Source organism: Salvelinus sp. IW2-2015, unplaced genomic scaffold (assembly GCF_002910315.2).
Source record: "Salvelinus sp. IW2-2015 unplaced genomic scaffold, ASM291031v2 Un_scaffold789, whole genome shotgun sequence".
Lineage (NCBI taxonomy): Eukaryota > Metazoa > Chordata > Actinopteri > Salmoniformes > Salmonidae > Salvelinus > Salvelinus sp. IW2-2015.
In genome coordinates, this window is record NW_019942614.1 from 252,721 (window position 1) to 274,152 (window position 21,432).

Here is a 21,432-nt window from a genome sequence, read left to right on the forward strand (position 1 = left end):
TGTTTTAAAATCGCACACAGAAGAAGTTATTATCATAATTTAGTAGTAATGGCAGCATGCCCCATTCTGCTTTAACGTGAAATACTCAATGAGAGGGGGCAGCTAGCCTGCAACGTCACATCCTGGAGTAGCTCAAACTAAGCATGTAATGCCTACGTAAATCTCCCACATGAGACGCCATCTTAACGGACTCCTGGCTTCAAATGCACTATGAGTTTTCACATAGGAATGACTGGTGTCACGTGATCGATGGCATTGTACATTCATATATACAGTCATTGGACAAACCAAGCTTACTGTATAAGCTTACTGTACTTTAACAGCTTGAACACAGGCTAAACCTCACTGAACACAAGTAAAGCCATGTTGTAAACCATAGATAGACATGGCTCTGGCTTTTTTCTCTCTCTCTTTCCGCTTCTGAGTCTCTCAGCGTCTCGCTCTGTTTACTGGACAGTCCAGACCTCCAGGCCTGCACTGTGAAGTCTTGCTGGGTGGACAGGGGCTGGTTGTTGAAGGTGTGACATGGAAGCGGCACCGTAGTACAGATCAGCATCCAGCCACAGGCCAAAAAGCCCCCTAGAGGTCAACAAGAGAAACATATCAGACCAGAGCCAAAGGATGCGGTTTAGCCTATCTGATCTGTAGACATCAATGAGTTTGTGGAAGCTAACTAGATTTACTTTTAGATGATAAAGGCTTCGGTATTTCTGATAAAGAAATTCTGAACACTTACCCTCCTCCACCAATCTGTAAGAGAGTCCCATATGGCCCCTGATGAAGTACGAGTTCTCACCACCCACCTGTAGGCCTGTGTGAAGAGAGAGAGGTGTCAGATTAACTCCACCCATCACAACAGTCAAGAGACAGCCTATTAACTACAACGACAGTGGCTGTATCTGAAATGACACCCTATTCCCTATAGTACAAAGGTAAGCTCTGGTCAAATGTAGAAGTGGGTATATAGTGAATAGGATGCCATTTTGGACAAAGCCGTGCACACAACAGTATGCAATGTTACCTTGAATGCAGGGTCGAAGCTGTAGACAAAAGTCTCTCCTGTTCCATAGCAACAGTCACTCACTCTGAAGGGATGGGAGGAGAAGGCACCAAACACCTGAGAGAGAGGAAAACAAACCTATTAGCATTTTACTGGGACGTATGACCCATTCATAATGTAATAACATTGTAATAGCAGTACATGGATGTAACAGTACGTTAGATGTCAGTCATATAGAACAGTGCGTTGTTGAGATGTCTACCTTTTTTCCCAGTCTTTGATGACCAGAAGCACAGGACTGTCGATGTGGCCATTTGCCTGTACAGAGTCTTCAGGCTGGTGCATGAATGGCTGTGCTGTAGACCAGGTTCCATGGATACCCTGTGTCCTCACTGGTATGTGATTGGCTAGCTGTGGTTTCAGAAACAGAGGATGAGATGGATGATGAGAAAATGTCCCATTAAATTCACATGTCAAAGCTGTGTAATGCTGAGATGAGTATGTGCACTTTATTTCCCGGAACTCAGTATAAATTGAAGAACCAAAAAAAAGTCCCATATTTAGCTTTGTACATATCAAACAAACCAAAGCACTATGTTCTCTCCCATGAGCTGGCAGTGTAGCCTATATAGTGCTGTGAGATGAGTTGCTTTACTTTTCCTTTACTTCATTAGGTTTATTTGACAGGTACAAAGCACCTTCATCAACATTTCTGTAAACGTGCCAGAATTGACTGTATTAGCCACAGTGTTTTGTTGTAGTGTAGTTTAACAGTAACTCACACTCTCGATGTGTTGGTCGTTGAGGAGCTGGCTGTGATTTCGGAGAACAGGAAGTATGTACTCAGGCTCCTCGTCCTCAGAGCGTTTACCCTCCTCTGACCTGCACACGCTCCATCGAGGCTTTATTGAATCCTTCCCTGTGATGATCTGCAAGGAAATAACACAAACTCTGTTAAGGGAAAGTTCACCAAAAATTACAAAATTACTTATACAGTGGGGAGAACAAGTATTTGATACACTGTCAATTTTGCAGGTTTTCCTACTTACAAAGCATGTAGAGGTCTGTACTTTTTATCATAGGTACACTTCAACTGTGAGAGATGGAATCTAAAACAAAAATCCAGAAAATCACATTGTATGATTTTTAAGTAATAATTTGCATTTTATTGCATGACATAAGTATTTGATCACCTACCAACCAGTAAGAATTCCGGCTCTCACAGACCTGTTAGTTTTTCTTGAGAAGCCTCCTGTTCTCCACTCATTACCTGTATTAACTCCACCTGTTTGAACTCGTTACCTGTATAAAAGACACCTGTCCACACACTCAATCAAACAGACTCCAACCTCTCAACAATGGCCAAGACCAGAGAGCTGTGTAAGGACATCAGGGATAAAATTGAGACCTGCACAAGGCTGGGAGGGCTACAGGACAATAGAAAAACAGCTTGGTGCGAAGGCAACAACTGTTGGCGCAATTATTAGAAAATGGAAGACGTTCAAAGACGGTCAATCACCCTCGGTCTGGGGCTCCATGCAAGATCTCACCTCGTGGGGCATCAATGATCATGAAGAAGGTGAGGGATCAGCCCAGAACTACACGGCAGGACCTGGTCAATGACCTGAAGAGAGCTGGGACCACAATCTCAAAGAAAACCATTAGTAACACACCACGCCGTCATGGATTAAAATCCTGCATGCACGCAAGGTCCCCCTGCTCAAGCCAGTGCATGTCCAGGCCCGTCTGAAGTTTGCCAATGACCATCTGGATGATCCAGAGGAGGAATGGAGAAGGTCATGTGGTCTGATGAGACAAAAAAGAGCTTTTTGGTCTAAACTCCACTCGCCGTGTTTGGAGGAAGAAGAAGGATGAGTACAACCCCAAGAACACCATCCCAACCGTGAAGCATGGAGGTGGACAACATCTTCTTTGGGGATGCTTTTCTGCAAAGGGGACAGGACGACTGCACTGTATTGAGGGAAGGATGGATTTGGCCATGTATCGCGAGATCTTGGCCAACAACCTCCTTCCCTCAGTAAGAGCATTGAAGATGGGTCGTGGCTGGGTCTTCCAGCATGACAACGACCCGAAACACACAGCCAGGGCAACTAAGAGTGGCTCCGTAAGAAGCATTTCAAGGTCCTGGAGTGGCCTAGACAGTCTCCAGACCTGAACCCAATAGAAAATCTTTGGAGGAGCTGAAAGTCCGTATTGCCCAGCGACAGCCCGCAAACCTGAAGGATCTGGAGAAGGTCTGTATGGAGGAGTGGGCCAAAATCCCTGCTGCAGTGTGTGCAAACCTGGTCAAGAACTACAGGAAACGTATGAACTCTGTAATTGCAAACAAAGGTTTCTGTACCAAATATTAAGTTCTGCTTTTCTGATGTATCAAATACTTATGTCATGAATTAAAAGCGCTAATAAATACAATGTGATTTTCTGGATTTTTGTTTTAGATTCTGTCTCTCACAGTTGAAGTGTACCTATGATAAAAATGACAGACCTCTACATGCTTTGTAAGTAGGAAAACCTGCAAAATCGGCGGTGTATCAAATACTTGTTCTCCCCACTGTATGTCCCAGATATTATAATTTTTCGCTTTCATGTTCAAATTATCTTAAAGTAACTTTATTAAGGTACAAAATCCATTTCAGACACTTTGGGATGATTTGGACATGAAATCACAACTCTGTTAAAACACACTCTTTTTCACTCTGTGAATTTCTCAGCCACATCTCTGTTAAAACACACTCTCTTTTTCTCTGCGAATTTCTCAGCCACATCTCTGTTAAAACACACTCTCTTTTTCTCTCTGCTGTGAGTTTCTTAACCACACTGATATTGTAAAACAAGGCTGAGTAATTAACTGACTCAAACACAAACACAAACACAATAAAACATGAAATTACACCCACAATCAGTACTAGTGAGTCAGGGTGGTTGATAAAAGACAAAATACAATAATTTCTTCAACCCTTCACCAATAAATAAACTACTCTTCACATATTTGGGTCATACTAAAGGTATTTCAAAAATACAAATAAAATGGCATGCATACTAGGACATTATCTCACACTAAACATTTTAATTCACAAAAATCTGAGTATAGTTAGCAACCCACCTCTACATATGGCTCCAGACATTTGTTTGCAAAGTAAAGCACCTTGATGTTCTCCTGCATTGGTCTCATGTCTACTAATATTCCTCTTATTCACCCCAAACACAACTCATGTATACTAATAATGTAACACAGTTGCCTCAGTATATGATACTGTATGTACCACAGGCACAGGCAAGAGTGTAAACTGATAACCTATACCCAACCATCAAATGCTCTATCTTACTTCATTCAACTTCCATCCCCCTAAATCTCATTGGCTGATAGCAGACCTGCTTGTGGAAACCATATTGGCCACCTTTTGTGTTTCAGATTCCTTTCTCGAAAAACAGGATGGCACTTGTAGTAAACTGAATTACAGGGCATATGCCCATATATGGGGTGTCCGGCAGGTTTGAGCTAACTGTCAAAATATCTCATTGTTGCACTCATGGCAGTGAGCCAACAATTCTGTAGCCTGGGTACTAGTCTGTGTCTCCTAACCTTCCACTCCTTGTACTCCGTGCCATTTGCCAAACATGTTTAGCATATGAGAAGAAGTGGCAAGGAGTGGAATGTTAGGAGAAGAAGACTGGTACCCAGGCTAACAAATATGTGCCTTAAAGCTACAATATTTCATAGATATTTCATCACAACAAACCTAACCTAGATATATAAATGTCAAATAAAAATCGTTTCAAACTTGCTTAAATCTATTTCATACTTGTTTCATTTGTCTAATCCATTCTTTATAATGAGAAACTGCTCTCATTGTTTTAGAGGTAGAAGTGGTTGAATGCAATGCCACATCTTTAGATCCTTGAATCAGAACTCACCTCCCAGTTTATGGCAGTAGAGCAGCACAGCACAGCTAGCTGGAATTTCTCCACTACCAGACAGCAGCGATGCTTGTGGTGTCTCGTGTTATTGTCTTTGGTGTGGATCTGTTCAAACCTGAGGATGCAATCACACACATCAATATATTGTTTATCTACTTTAAATTATGTAATACATTTCACCAAAACCCCTCTACAAACCCCTCTACAATATGACTGAAACACAATCTAATCTCGCAACCACAAGCCAGAAATCTTTAAACAAGTCTAAAGTGAACCAATTTCTGCATGGAAAAACAAGTCTTTCAGCTACTTTTCAGAAATAGCTCTTACAGGAAAAAGCTAATTTAGGGTGCAAATACATGACTACAGCCCATTGGAATGCCACTATCAGATCATACATAGCCTCCATTTGTGGCTCACCACCCACATGCATTCTGGTCCGCATGAATAATGACTAAAGCACCCATAAGACCTGAAGAGGCTGGAGCTGAAGCTGACATAGGCCTAGCTATTTCCCTGATCAAGAAAACCCCCAAAAGCTGCAATATCAAAATCCCTCCTACTGCCCTTGTTAAATTACATTTTTAACCTAGCAAAGAAAGGGCAAGTTTCGTCTTTACAAAACCCTTATTTCTCCAAATCAAGCYTCCAGGTTTGGTATCCATAGTAAGTATTGTGACTTACTCTTCAAAGCTGTAATTGACTCCCATGCTGAATAGTAGCTGGGGTAGAAAGGAGGTGCAGGAGATGAAAAAGGAGGTGAAGAAGAAAGGATGATATGGTGAAAATGAGAGCGGATTGTCTGTCTACCCCAGCTAGTGCTTTAACAGCATGTCCACCCCATCTCAACCATCAGGCATCTTATACTCCAGCGTTCCCTTAGATAAGCCCCTTTCACCATAAACCCCCCCCCTTAAAGTCCTTCAAGGCCGCCTGACATGGAGGATTTCACAATGGCTTTAGATAGCCTCTGTGACACATTATCTTGACTTGCTACAGTAGGCCTCCCTTGGCTGAATCTGGGTCAGAAAATGACAGTGTCAATTCACTGTCGTAGAGATGCTAATTTCCAAACAAATAAAGGTCTGGCTGACAGACACTGTCTTTCTCTATCTGTCTCTTWTCCTGATACTTTTGTTTTATTGCAATCTGCACTTTACTGTGTGAAACACAGCCAGTCTCAATTGACTCCCTACCACTTCACTTTGGCCCTAATCCTTCAAGGTGTGCAGATCTGTAAGGTGGAAGCACCTCCAAATCAAATCAAGTTTATTTTATCAAGTTTATTTCACTACATTGCCTATACCTATCCATACCCTGTACAGAGTCTTCAAATCTCCAAGAGTTAGTGTCAAGAGGAAGGGGTAAGGAGCAGATTGGAAACTCTGTCTAAAAGAAAGCCAGGGGTCACAGAGGAGGCCAAGAGGTTACACAACAGTAGCCAACCGTAGGATGGAAGAAATCCATATCAGACTGTGTGGGGGCTGATTATACAGACACACATGGAGGGTCGATGGTGTTGCACATTTACATGACTATGTGAAATATATTTTATTGCGTTAAATACAAATGGACAACTTTTCCATGAGTGAAAAACATGAATCACATCCAATAGACAGTAGTGAGTTAAATATCTACTGTAATCTACTGGTACCTACTGTATATAAAAAAAAAATATGCAGACTGAGCTATCAATCTGGTATAGTGTGTGCCCTTTCCAGGATAATTGCTTAATAGTTACAGTTTGTACTGTACCTGTTAGACAACTTTCACTTGGCAACTTTCTACAATTCATGCAAATCCGCTCTCTGCCTCAGCATGTTCCAGATGAGTCATGGGAAAATCCCACATGGACCTGGACATGCTAAATGCATCCTTAGTGCATTGTAAGTCGCTCTGGATAAGAGCGTCTGCTAAATGACTTAAATGTAAATGTAAATGTAAATGCAACTAATTGAATGGCCACTTTGGGATCGTGTACAAAATGCAAATCAGGAAATAAGTATTTAAGCAAAATGTGTATATTTAGATGGGGGATGGGGAAGGCGGCCATGGTATCTCTTTAGTTTGGTTTGCTGTGGTATACTGCTGTAGACCCTGTGGCAGGCCCTCTATCAAAAACAATAGAGTAGAACAATAGAGTAGAAGGATGAGGAATTATCATCCAGAATACAAAACAGAGTTTGACACTTCATCAGACCATTATCACAGAGACTTTGACTGGACCTAGGGATATTATATGTAAGAACCACTGAAACTTTGTATAGCGCAACCCCAATCTATGAAACCCATTGATTAAAAAAACGTACTGTTTCACACAGATGTTATCATTCCATATTGTGTGTTTTCATGTCAATAGTGGTGCGTATCTGAGTGGTAATAGGCAGTAGAAAATATTTGTCTATCACCCTTAACTTGCGTCAGTTAATCTTACCTGCTGTAAACTGTGTACGTGACGAATAACAGTTGATTTGGGATGGGAGAGCTACAGTAGGGTTCACACACAGGTCACAGACTCTACAGAGGTGTCAGAGAACTAATAGGATTACTAGGCTACCATGTGAAAACAAAACTGTGAGGAGAATATTGACCGTTCAAAAGGTTTTGAAAGAGTAAACAGCATTCACTGGTAAAGGGCAAAGCTGCAGGTGACAGCCCTCTTTAAAGATGGACGCCTGATGTTCACCTGTTCACTAACATATGTTGAGAAAGAGGAACTGCCTTACTGTAAAACAAAACTTTACTACTATATTTATCATCCTCTGATACGGAGTTGTCTCTTCCTCCTATATACCCATTTTATGAGGATTGAATGAAATGCAGAAGCACTATCCACCTAAAAGCACACAGCAATTCAACTGTCAAATACAAACAATGACTGCATTCAGTTGTATGAGATGAAAACTGATACTTTCCTTATTTATCTCAGTTTAGAAATTTAATTCTGTTACAAGCCACCCATTAGGGAAAGGGGATATCTTCTCAGTTGCACAACTGAATGCATTCAACCGAAATGTGTCTTCCTCATTTAACCCAACCCCTCTGAATCAGAGAGGTGCAGGGCCTGCCTTAATTGATGTCATCGGTGCCCGGGGAGCAGTTGTTGTTGGGGTTAACTGCCTTGGTCAAGGGCGGATTGACAGATTTTTCCACATTGCTGGCTCTGGGATTCGAACAAGCAACCTTCCGGTTACTGTCCCAACACTAACTGCTTGGCTCCTTCACCAGCCAGAGGTTCCAGTCCAGTCAAACGAACTACATGCAGTAACAAATGCATTTTATTAGCAGCTAAACATGCATAACTCTCTCTCTGATTTTCATGCGTAACCTTTTGCTTTGGGATCAGTACCCATTTAGAGCGTATGCAAAAAGTTGAACATTTGGGCCAAGTGTTAAGTTTGTATTTTTTCTTCAGTCAGCCTAAATATAGTTTAGCTTGTACATGCTGTAGTTCCATGTGTCTATTTCTCGGGTTTGCTGCAGCAGTGGAACATTTTTCATTACCAAGTCAACTCTGGGCCCATTATAGAGAGGAGTCACCCTCACCTGTCCTGCTATAAGGCACAAGAGAAGAACTTGTTGAGTTGAACCAGTTAATTTTGAGTGACATAGAACTGTATGCCTAGTGTCCTAGGCCCCACAGAGCAGCAGTAAAACGACAACAATAGCAGCCACATCCTCCTGACCTGGTTACCTTAAACTCATACAAATGACAATGTACTACATGTCTCAATGAGAGATCCAACCACTTTCAGCAGTTCTTGAATAAGAGAGTTGACACAAAAGGACCATGATGTAGAGTAGATTCAGATGGCTGTGTAAATAAACTTGGCAATACTGTATTCCTTTTGCCTGGCTGGTTGAACCAGACTTGATAAGTAAAGAGGTAGAATAATGGTGGGCAGTGTTCATTCTGGTTCAACCAGGCAAGTACAGATGTATTATCTTAATTTGATCACTCTGTGGTCACAGAGAATTTCCCTGCACCTGAGGAAATTCAAATGTGCCTCTTGATTTACATATATTTACTGAAAACTGCAGGTTTCTTTCTCTTTCGCTCGCTCAAACGCTAAAGAACCAGACAGAATAAATGTCCTACTACTGTAGGTCCTACTGCTGTGACATTCAAATGTACATGCATTTCAACAACCGTTGTTTTATATAGCTTAATAACACAAGATAGATATTGTTCTCCACTACGCCATACAAGTGTATATGAAATGCAGCTGTAGGCTACACCTAAACTATAGCCTACTGTAGCCTATCCAAGACTAATTTCCCAATAGAAAATATATTTTTTAAATAATCAAGTCCTCCTGCTGCAGGATTATTTTACTCCTGTGACGAAACTGGTCAAATTAAGATCTGACACCTGTATTTCTTCCCTTCATACACTAAACCACAGCAAACTGTTCCCATGGAAAAGCAAGTCTGCTGCAGTCAGCATCAAATCTACTTGTATTTGTCACATGCTTCATATATATAAATAGTGACATGAGGAAAAAATACACAGTGAATAACGAATAACAAAAACTAGTAAAAATAACATGGCTATGTACAGGGAGTACCAGTACCGAGTCAATGTGCATTGGTACGAGATAATTTAAGTAGCTATGTAATTACATACATTGAGTGTACTAAACATTAGGAACACCTTCCTAATATTGAGTTGCCCACCTTTTGCCCTTAGAACAGCCGTAATTCGTCGGGTCATGGACTCTACAAGGTGTCGAAAGCGTTCCACAGGGAAGCTGGCCCATGTTCACTCCAATGCTTCCCATAGTTGTGTCAAGCTTTTGGGTGGTGGATCATTCTTGATAAACACGGGAAACTTTTGAGTGTGAAAAACCCAATTCTTAACACCCTCAAACCCGGTGCACCTGGGTACATAGCATCAGAGCATTACACAAGATGAATAAATGTGTTTATGACCAAGCCAAATCTCAAAGCTCGCTGAACCAGTTTGGTCTGGAAAAAGGATGTCTAAGTAGCTTGTATTCATTTTATTGTCTTATTCTTGTTTTTGTTCTATACTCTTTGCTGTACAGTGAGTGTCTGTGGGTTTTTCAAAAAGCGCATTAAATCCCATGTATTATTATTATTATTGTGCTGTTGGCAAGTAAAGTTTGTACATTTTTGGGAAGAGGCCTGGGTAGAATGGGGACAACATATTCTCCTCATGCTGTTAGTGTTTATCATATGGTCATTATCTGAAATAGAATTTAATAGATGAGAGGGCAATGAGAACAAGAAACGAATCCAACTTCACTACAGACTGTTCAAATAGATTGTAATTCATCAATACCACATCTCTCTCCCTTTATCTCTCTCTCTTCCCCTCCTCCCTCTGTTAAAGTTCTGTCTATATCTAGCAATAATATTATGTCACTGCAAGATCGAACTTTAGRGTCTTTCTATGACTCAGTGGTGCATTGTCTGATGTAATGCAGAATAAAAGAGGGMTTTATGCTTGATGGTAGTGATATTACTTAAAACCTTCAGAGTCAACTGAGTTAATGAATGATGTTGAGATGTCAGAGAGGCTTCTTCCACTGACCTACATACTGCTAGGTTGCATGCAGCAGAGAGTCACTCTGTGGTAAAATGCTACTCTACACTTCTCAGGCTCACAGAGGTAAGGGGCTTCCAAAGAAATTAAGTAGGCCGATGCATGCGTCATTTTCCCATTTAGAACTAACCATACAGTATTTTGAAATATGAGAGCAACCGCAGTTTACTTTCCCCCAACATGTTTACCAATGATTGAGGTAATGCTTGGGGGTCAATTTAATTGTATATCTATATGAATTGTGGAAACATATAGATTATACTGTTGTTATTACCTAACATGACTGTAATCATAGCTGARCAAATTAATGATAAATAATAAGTAATAATAAAGAATCATACTTTGTTGGAGGGTTAAGGGGTTTATAAATCTATTCATAACCTAGATTACAAAATAACTTTTAGGGGACACATTTCAGTAGGAAAGGTGTTGAGAGCTCAGTTGACGATACCTAACTGTAAGGGGGTGCGTGCTGGTGGCAGGGAAGTCAGGCGCAGGAGATCGAACTTGGTATAAACGGAGCAGTTTAATAAGTGCTCAAAAACTCTGAAAACCAAAATATACAAAATAATACAACTGGGTACAAAACCCGTCGCACACCAGAACATAACTTGCACATAGCTCACAAACAAACAATCACCGACAAGGYCAATGAGYGGGAACAGAGGGTTAAATACACAACATATAATGAATGAGATTGGAACCAGYTGTGATACAAGACAAGACAAAACCAAAGGAAAATGAAAAGAGGATCAGCGATGGCTAGAAGGTCGGTGACTTCGACCGCCGAACACCGCCCGAACAAGGAGAGGGACCAACTTCGGCGGAAGTCGTGACACAAACATTCAGTTGAAGAGGAGAAGATAACTGAAATAAAATGTTCAGCTGAGGGCCGTGCACAGACCTTTGATGGGGATACTTATTTTGCTAGAACCACTCCTGGGGTGGGTAGGAGGCTATATCAGCTAATCATCGCTAATGTAGYCTAGATGAATTTTTCAAGACTAATTAGTTCATGAGAAATGATCTAGTTTGTTAGGCAAACCTTATGTAAAGCTTTTTATACACTGAACAAAAATATAAATGCAACATGTAAAGTGTTGGTCCACTTGGTTTCATGAGCTGAAGTAAATTATCCCAGAAATGTTCCATACACACAAAAAGCTTATTTCTCTCAAATCTTGTGCACAAATTTGTTTAAATCCCTGTTAGTGAGCATTTCCCCTTTGCCAAGATAATCCATCCACCTGATAGGTGTGTCATATCAAGAATCTGTTTAAACAGCATGATCATTACACAGGTGCATCTTGTGCTGGGGACAATAAAAGGCCACTCTAAAATGTGCAGTTTTGTCACACAACACAATACCACAGATGACTCAAATTTTGAGGGAGCGTGCAATTGGCATGCTGACTGCAGGAATATCCACCAGAGTTGTTGCCAGAGAATTTAATGTTAATTTCTCTACCATAAGTGGAAAGGGAAATACCTAGTCAGTTGTCCAACTGAATGTATTCAACTGAAATGTGTCTTCCGCATTTAACCCAACCTRTCTGAATCAGAGTGGTGCGGGGGGCTYCCTTAATCAACATCCACGTCTTCGGCGCCCGGGGAACAGTGGGTTAACTGCCTTGCTCAGGGGTAGAACAACAGATTTTTACCTTGTCAACTCGGGGATTCAATCCAACAACGTTCCGGTTACTGGCCCAACGCTCTAACCACTGTGGTTAACTCCTACATCGTTTTAGAGAATTTGGCAGTACGTCCAACCTGCCTCACAACCGCAGACTATCTGTATGGCGTCATGTGGGAGAGCAGTTTGCTGATGTCAACGTTGTGAACAGAGTGACACATGGTGGCGGTGGTGTTATGGTATGGGCAGGCATAAGCTACAGACAACGAACACAATTGCATTTAATCGATGGCAATTTGAATGCACAAAAATACCGTGATGAAATCCTGAGACCCATTTTTAAGGTATTAGTGACAAACAGATGCATATCTGTAATCCCTGCCATGTGAAATCCATAGATTAGGGCTTAATGAATGTATGTCAATTGACTGATCTCCTCTTTGAAATTGTTGCATGTTTGGTTTATATATTTTTTTCAGTATTTAKATTTTTTCATTTGTAATTATTATAATTTCGATCTTGTCTCATCGCTGCAATTCCCCAACAGGCTCGGGAGGCGAAGGTCGAGTCACATGACCCACCAAACCTCGCTTCTTAACACCCGCCCGCTTAACCCGGAAGCAATGTGTCACTGTTCAACTGACGACCGAGCTCAGCCTGCAGGCTCCCGGCCCACCACAAGGAGTCGCTAGAGCGCAATAAGCCAAGTAAAGACCCCCCCCAGCCAAACACTCCCTTAACTCGGACGACGCTGGGCCAATTGTGTGCCGCCCTATGGGACTGCCGATCACAGCCGGTTGTGATACAGCCTGGGATCGAACCCAGGTCTGTAGTGACGCCTCTAGCACTGCGATGCAATGCCTTAGACTGCTGCGTTGTTCGGGAGGTCCAATATAAAGAATTTTATACTCTTTGTTAGTTGACTCTTCTTCTAAAAATCCTCTCTTTTAGTGGACTGTAGTGACTTGCGTCAGTATCCACCAGAATAGATCAGCCTTACTGCCCTTTGGACCTGGTTAGCCTCTTCATTTACAATTTAGTCATTTGGGAGACACAGTAGTCAGTGCATACATTTTCATATTTTTTTTAATGTCTTAACATCAGCATGAGATCACCTATCAAAACGATCACATTTTATATCAGTACATCTGCAGAACTTTTTATGTCTTTTATGGGTCGTTCTGCCATAACGACACCATTTTCCCGTAGTATGGAGTGCAGCATTGATACATGAAGGGGGCAAGACAGCATTGTGCCATGGGAATTAAGGGAAAAAGAGGAGAGCCAYCCTTATCTGCAGGGGACATGCTGAGAGGGAACATCTCAGCAAGAGGGTTTTACGTAACTGTATTAATATAAAAACAATCATAAAATTCAGTTAAAATTCAGGGCATARACATTAATATCAGTGCCCTCATTCACAAAGCGGTCTTTTGACTGGGTTAAGAAACTTAACTTCCATTTTTCCCCAGAAATGTCAAAGTAAAGGGTCAAAGTGTGTGTGTGAAGAACCCTTTAACATTGTTAAAAAGTAAAACAATGCTTTTGAGTTAGGGGATCAACCAGCTTGTGATATTCCCGCTAATGCAGTCAGTGTCCCACTGCCGGTCAGTTCAACACTTTGCCCTTTACATTTGCACCGCTCTGTGGTTGGCATGAATCTGAACCACAGCCAACCCACATTCAGTGACTTTCTGTCACTTGTATGTCAGTCACATTAAAGCTAGGACTTTAATTTAAACAATAACAATGTGGACACCCCTCTTCTGTTTTGGTAAAAAGCTGAGGGATTGGCCTAGAGAAATTCAAGCACTTTCAAATTCATAGACAGAACTATGGATGCAGGGACAAACTATTAATTCTATCAAAATGATAGTTTTACCATGTTTTGAGACTATATAGTGTTTGTTTACATTTACATTGTTTACGAACCCTGGAGTAAAAACAAGCTTATTTTTTAGTTCTMATGGGGTTGAACTAAGCTCATGAGGCATTTTAAAGCTACATTATTCAGGAATCAATGTAGGTAGCAAATAAGGATTCTAGCATTAAAACTAAAACATGCAATACAACCAAATAAAAAACATTTAAAATATGTATTTATATTGCCAAATTGCATGAAATTACTATGGATGCTGTTTCCGCCATAATACAAAATAATTGTCAGGTAGGGTAGACAGCTCTGTCCACCAATTTAACTCTAGGGAGAGAGAGTAGTGAGACTCAGACCCACCAACTCAATCCATTGCAAAGAAATGGGAACCAGAGGCAGGTTCACTCAGAATGCATCAACAGGCTTCCATGGAAACTAACCAGCAACACCATCATCACTTATCAAACAGTCTTCACATGTTTTTCTATTTCCTTCACTTTTACCCATCACTCTAAGAAAGGTGTGGGGACAGCTATATAGCTTGTGGTACTGTAACCAGGCTGTATCTAACCCTACCTCAGTGGCTGCTCAGTGGGTGGGGTTTCTGTCACAGTGGAATGAGTAGCAATCTGTCACGATCGTGTGGAGGAGAGACGGACCAAAACGCAGCATGTGGAAAATAAGCCATCCTCTTTTATTTTACTACGAAGATGAACATGAAACGAAACACTCTTACAAACTATACAAAAACAACAAACGACCGTGAAGCTATAAACGTAGTACACACACACAGGCTACAAACGTTCAACATAGACAATTCCCCACAACCAGCTAAAGCCTATGGTTGCCTTAAATGTGGCTCCCAATCAGAGACAACAATAACCAGCTGTCTCTAATTGAGACCCAATTCAGGCAACCATAGACTTTCCTAGATACCTACACTCAACCATAGACACAGCTAGACTACTATACTAAACATAAAACCAACTACTCTAATAAACCCCCTAAACCTTACAACCACCCTAGACACTACAAAAACCACATACATTCCCCATGTCACACCCTGACCTAACCAAAATAATTAAGAAAACAAAGAATACTAAGGCCAGGGCGTGACACAATCTGAGTCAGGGGACTTTCATGTGGAAATTCATCACCCACATTAATCTTCCAGCAAGACAATAACCCCAAGCACTAATCAAATCCACAAAAAAATGGTTAATTGTCCATAAAATCAACATTTTGCAATGGCCATCTCAGTCTCCGGATTTGAATCTCATTGAAAACCTGTGGTTTAAAAGCATACAATATAGCTCAGTATTTGTATTATTTGTTTTCTACAGTATTTTTTCGTCATCTTTATCAAGGGATCCAATCATTCCGGACCCCACTGTATATGAAATGTTGAAACGTAGAGTTTACTTTTGTTATTAACTAACATGACTGTAAAGAATAAGTAGTAATAAAGAGCTTTACTTTGTTGAAGGGTTAAGGGGTTTATAAATCTAATCACAACCTAGATTACAAAATAACTTTTAGGGGACGCATTTCAGTAGGAAAGGAGCTGAGAGCGCAGTTGACGATACCAAACATTGAGTTGAAAAGGAGAAGATAACTGAAATAAAATGTTCAGCTGAGGGCCGTGCACAGACCTTTGATGGTGTTACTTCTTTGCTAGAACCTCTCCTGGGGTGGGTAGGAGGCTATATCAGTTGATAATCGCGAATGTAGGCTAGATTAATAAACTAGTTAGCTAGTCTATGCTGTCAACTAGGGCAAGAGAGCGTAGTGCTGTGGTAATTAAGAAACGTTGTACAACGCAACCCCAATGAATCAATGATTTTGAAACCTATTGATTTAAAAAACTGTCTAACTGGTTTACGCAGAGGTTATCATTCCAACTCTTATTGTGTGTTTTCATGTCGATAGTGGTGCGTGGCTGAGTGATAATAGGCAGTAGAAAACATTTGTTTATCACCCCTAATTTGTCAYTCTTGCCTTCTGTAAACTGTATACGTGAACCTCACCATCATTTGGGATGCTGCAGAACTGCACGGGTATGCTACGTGACAGAGGCCGTGTTCCCCTGATCAGGCGAGGCGACACAACAACCAATAAACAAGGTTTATCAACCTTCATACCGCCACGGACGACGACACCCCTCTACTGAGATACCAGCGAGAATAAGCCAGACCTGGCAAGAATAAAGCCGTTACCTCGGCAATTTCCATTATAAATATAATACCCGCAATGAAGATCGTAAGGAAAAATACAAATGGTCGAAATTCGTAAAATGTTATTAGGAAGCAGACTAAAAATATAATTATGAATAGCCTTAATAGCACAAATAATATTATAGCATTGACAATACTGTTAACAGCKATAAGAGTAATGATTACTATAAAGTTATTARGGTAACAACAGTTAAACAAATAACATACCTTTATTTATAATGCTTCTATTAACAATAGTATTAATAACAATAATAATGATATCATTATAATAATAATAATACACTTTTTTAAATCTTTTTTTTTGTCCCATTGTTATTTGGTCCATTATTATTTAAGTGATGATGCCCGAGAAGCGGGTGTTTGGAAGATATATTAGCACGGGTGTTGAATATTGAAACAATGTTGTAAATGTCGGAGAGACAGGCAGCAAGGTTTATCAACCTTCATACTAAAGGACAGCTGGAGATTGAATTTGAATATTGAAACAATGTTGTAAATGTCGGAGAGACAGACAGCAAGGTTTATACAAAGTTCCACTGTTGAAAACTAAATGTTAGTCTAAAATAAATGTGAGATACAGTGCCTTTCAAAAGTATTCATCCCCCTTGGCGTTTTTTCTATTTTATTGCATTACAAATTGGTGAAGTGAAATGAAAAAAATTACTTATTTTTTTAAACAGAAAAGTGGTGTGTGCATATGTATTCATCCTTTGCTATGAAGCCCATAAATAAGATCTGGTGCAACCAATTACCTTCAGAAGTCACATAATTAGTTAAATAAAGTCCACCTGTGTGCAATCTGTCACATGATCTGTCATATGATCTCAGTATATATACACCTGTTCCCGAAAGGCCCCAGAGTCTGCAACACCACTAAGCAAGGGGGACCACCAAGCAAGCGGCACCATGAAGACCAAGGAGCTCTCCAAACAGGTCAGGCAAAGTTGTGGAGAAGTACAGATCACGGTTGGGTTATAAAAAAATATCTGAAACATTGAACATCCCACAGAGCACCATTAAATCCAGTATTAAAAAATGGAAAGAATATGGCACAACAACAAACCTGCCAAGAGAGGGCCGCCCACCAAAACTCATGGACCAGGCAAGGATGGCATTAATCAGAGAGGCAACAAAGAGACCTAAGATAACCCTGAAGGAGCTGCAAAGCTCCACAGCGGAGAATGGAGTATCTGTTCATAGGACACTTTAAGTCGTACACTCCACAGAGCTGGGCTTTACGGAAGAGTGGCCAGAAAAAAAGCCATTGCTTAAAGAAACATTTTTATTTTCATTTTATTTTATTTCACTTTTATTTAACCAGGTAGGCTAGTTGAGAACAACTTCTCATTTACAACTGAAACCTGGCCAAGATAAAGCAAAGCAGTGCGACACAAACAATAACACAGAGTTACACATGGAATAAACAAACATACAGTCAATAAGCAAACAAGTTTGGTGTTCGCCAAAAGGCATGTGGGAGACTCCCCAAACATATGGAAGAAGGTACTCTGGTCAGATTAGACTAGAATTTAGCTTTTTGGCCATCAAGGAAAACGCTATGTCTGGTGCAAACCCAACACCTATCATCACCCGAAAACACCATCCCCACAGTGAAGTATGGTGGTGGCAGTGTAACAGGCGTAAAATATACTTTATGTATTTCACCAAAAATCCCTCATATCTATTTTAATTAATTATTTTAAGGTTATTTTAAGATGTATTACATTACTTTCAAGAGTGAATATTTTATAGTATTTATTTTCTAAATTGTGTTAATGCTGTGATGTCATCAACGGGAGCCATGCTCTTACTCCTCAGTTTGCTCAGAGCGTGATGAGGAGAAGTAGGTGTTATGTATGCTCCGGTCTTTTGAATGCACATGTTCGCAAATGTTCACAAATTCACAAGAAAAGACAAGCAAAAGTTATATCGTCACTGATTTAGTGTTGCATTACTGTTTATAGGAATATACTGTATATTCATGTGAATGGAGATAATGTTTGAGTGCAACTTTGCAAGGCTAGCCCAACTACCATTAGCTTTGTTGCGGGAGAGGTTGTCTGTGTTAGTGGCCTGTATAGCCCTAGTCAGCTTCACGTTAGTTTTTTTGTTGTTTCTTGTTTTTGTTGGCGACATTCAAAATAAAAATAAATGTACGTTCACCACGCTGCACCTTGGTCCGGTCATTTCCACCCTGACGACGATTGTGACAGGGGGTGAATACTTTCGCAAGCCACTGTAATGTTTAGATGCTTTTTATAGTGGAGATCAAGTTTATAAATTGCCTGGCTGGGCTGATGAGACAGTGGATTAAGCAGTCAGATGGAACAGAGAAAATGGGCATTTTAATGTCCTAGATTTAGCCGGTGATTACTTATGGAATAGACACCGGTTGGAATGTGGTTTTAACCAATCAGCATTCAGGGTTAGACCCACCCGTTGTATAATGAACTATACACAATATTCTGTCATTCATATTTCACTACACACAATTTCCTGTACATTGTGTCACAGTAAAAGGGAGTCAATTTCACTCAGGAGCACCACTAGTATCCAAATCCATGGAGTTTACACCCCCAAGGCCGTCATTGCTATTATTGTGGCCCTCTAAGGCTGCGTTTGGACAGGCAGCCCAATTATGATGTTTTTTTCACTAATTTGTCTTTTGACCAATCAGATCAAGTATGAAAAATATCTGATGTGAAAGTTCTAATGTGATTGGTCAAAAGACCAATTAGTGAAAAAAGTATCAGAATTGTGCTGCCTGTGTAAATGCAGTTTAAGAGTGGGAAATCAGCTTAAATCCAAATATTTGCATATCAGATGTATAGGTTTTATTTACACAAATACATATGCAACAATGGAGCACTTTGGCAGTTTACAATAAAATTGAATTGCAGTGCAGCTTTCATAGATATAAGAAAATTAACATGATTAACCCTTTGTTGTCTTAAAACCTGTTTGGGATAGGGGGCAGTATTTTCACGTTCGGATGAAAAGCATGCCCAGAGTAAACTGCCTGCTACTCAGGCCCAGAAACTAATATATGCATATTATTAGTAGGTTTGGATAGAAAACACTCTGAAGTTTCTAAATCTGTTTGAATGATGTCTGTGAGTATAACAGAACTCATAAGGCAGGCGGAAACCTGAGAAAAATCCAACCAGGAAGTGGGAAATCTGAGGTTTGTAGTTTTTCAAGTGATTGCCTATCCAATATACAGTGTAAATGGGGTCATATTGCACTTCCTAAGGCTTCCACTAGATGTCAACAGTCTTTAAAACGTTGTTTCAGGCTTCTACTGTGAAGGGGGAGCGAATAAGAGCTGTTTGAATCAGCGGTCTGGCAGAATGCCATTAGTTTAGTCATGCGCACGGCCGTGAGCACGAGCTCCATTCCTTTTCCTTTCTAAAGACAAAGGAATTGTCCGGTTGTAATATTATTGAAGAATTATGATAAAAACATCCTAAAGATTGATTATATACATTGTTTGACATGTTTCTACGAACTGTAATGGAACTTTTTGACTGTGTCTGGACCTAGTGCCTGCGCCTTGTGCATTTTGGATTACTGGACTAAACGTGTGAGCAAAAAGGAGGTATTTGGACAGAAAGATGAACTTTATCGAACAGAACAAACATTTGTTGTGGAACTGGAATTCCTGGGAGTGCATTCTGATGAAGATCATCAAATGTAAGTGAATATTTATAACGCTATTTCTGACTTTTACTGACTCCACAACATGACGGGTATCTGTATGGCTTGTTTTTGTGGCTGAGCGCTGTACTGCGAATATTGCATGGTGTGCTTTTTTGAAATCTGACACAGCGGTTGCATTAAGAAGAAGTATATCTTTAATTCTATGCATAACACTTGTATCTTTTATCAAAGTTTATGATGAGTATTTCTGTAAATTAATGTTTTCGAGGCACAACATTACTGAACATAATGTGCCAATGTAAACTGAGATTTTTGGATATAAATATGAACTTTATCGAACAAAACATACATGTATTGTGTAACATGAAGTCCTATGAGTGCCATCTGATGAAGATCATCAAAGGTTAGTGATTCATTTGATCTCTATTTCTGTTTTTTGTGACTCCTCTCTTTGGCTGGAAAATGGCTGTATGTGACTAGGCGCTGACCTAACATAATCGTATGGTGTGCTATCGCTGTAAAGCCTTTTTGAAATCGGAAACGATGGCTAGATTAACAAGAAGTTAACCTCTCTAGGGTACGTGAGACGGTAGCGTCCCACCTCTTCAACAGCCAGTGAAACTGCAGGGCGCCAAATTCAAAACAACAGAAATCCCATAATTAAAATTCCTCAAACATACATGTATTTTACACCATTTTAAAGATACACTTGTTGTAAATCCAGCCACAGTGTCTGATTTCAAAAAGGCTTTACAACGAAAGCAAACCAAACGACTATGTTCGGTGAGTGCCTATTCACAGAATAACACAGCCATTTTTCCAGCCAAAGAGAGGATTCACAAAAAGCAGAAATAGAGATAAAATTAATTAATCACTAACCTTTGATGAGCTTCATCAGATGACACTCATAGGACTTCATGTTACACAATACATGTATGTTTTGTTCGTTAAAGTTCATATTTATATCCAAAAATCTGAGTTTACATTGGCGCCTTACGTTCAGAAGTCACAAAACATCCTTTGATTTTGCAGAGAGCCACATCAATTTACAGGAATACTCATAATAAACACTGCTAAAAGATACAAGTGTTATGCATGGAATTTTAGATGCACTTCTCCTTAATGCAACCGCTGTGTCAGATTTCAAAAAAGCTTTACGGAAAAAGCAAACCATGCAATAATCTGAGTCGGCGCTCAGAGCCCAATCAAGACACAAATATATCCGCCATATTATGCAGTCAACAGAAGTCAGAAGTAACATTATAAACATTCACTTACCTTTGATGATCTTCATCAGAATGCACTCCCAGGAATCCCAGTTCCACAATAAATGTTTGTTTTGTTCGATAATGTCCATCATTTATGTCCAAATTCCTCCTTGTTGTTCTAGCGTTCAGTACACTTCCCAAACTCACGACGCGCGGGCAGGTCCAGCGGAAAGTACCAACGAAAAGTAAAAAAAGTAATATTACAGTCCATAAAAACATGACAAACGAAGTATTGAATCAATATTTAGGATGTTTT

The 21,432-nt window shown here is 40.2% G+C and overlaps 1 protein-coding gene across 1 annotated transcript; it reads right to left on the reverse strand.

Annotated features, from left to right (window-relative positions):
* Window positions 1-1,258: 1,258 nt before the first annotated feature.
* Window positions 1,259-5,770, reverse strand: LOC112068908 (nuclear receptor coactivator 7-like). The gene is made up of 4 exons (XM_024136135.2): window positions 5,624-5,770; window positions 4,937-5,054; window positions 1,783-1,929; window positions 1,259-1,411 (listed from the first exon to the last, which is right to left on the reverse strand). Exons 1-4 carry the CDS (start codon window positions 5,647-5,649, stop codon window positions 1,259-1,261), a joined length of 444 nt encoding a protein of 147 aa, XP_023991903.2. The 5' UTR covers window positions 5,650-5,770.
* Between the last annotated feature and the right edge of the window lie 15,662 nt (window positions 5,771-21,432).

What these genes read in the sequence shown, in the direction of transcription:
- LOC112068908 (XM_024136135.2), bottom strand. Translation starts at nt 5,649, where the DNA reads ATGGGAGTCAATTACAGCTTTGAAGA. An exon ending in CTACTGCCATAAACTGGGAG is followed by an intron (nt 1,930 to 4,936) that starts GTGAGTTCTGAT and finishes ATTTCCTTGCAG; the next exon opens with ATCATCACAGGGAAGGATTC. An exon ending in ACGACCAACACATCGAGAGT is followed by an intron (nt 1,412 to 1,782) that starts GTGAGTTACTGT and finishes CTGAAACCACAG; the next exon opens with CTAGCCAATCACATACCAGT.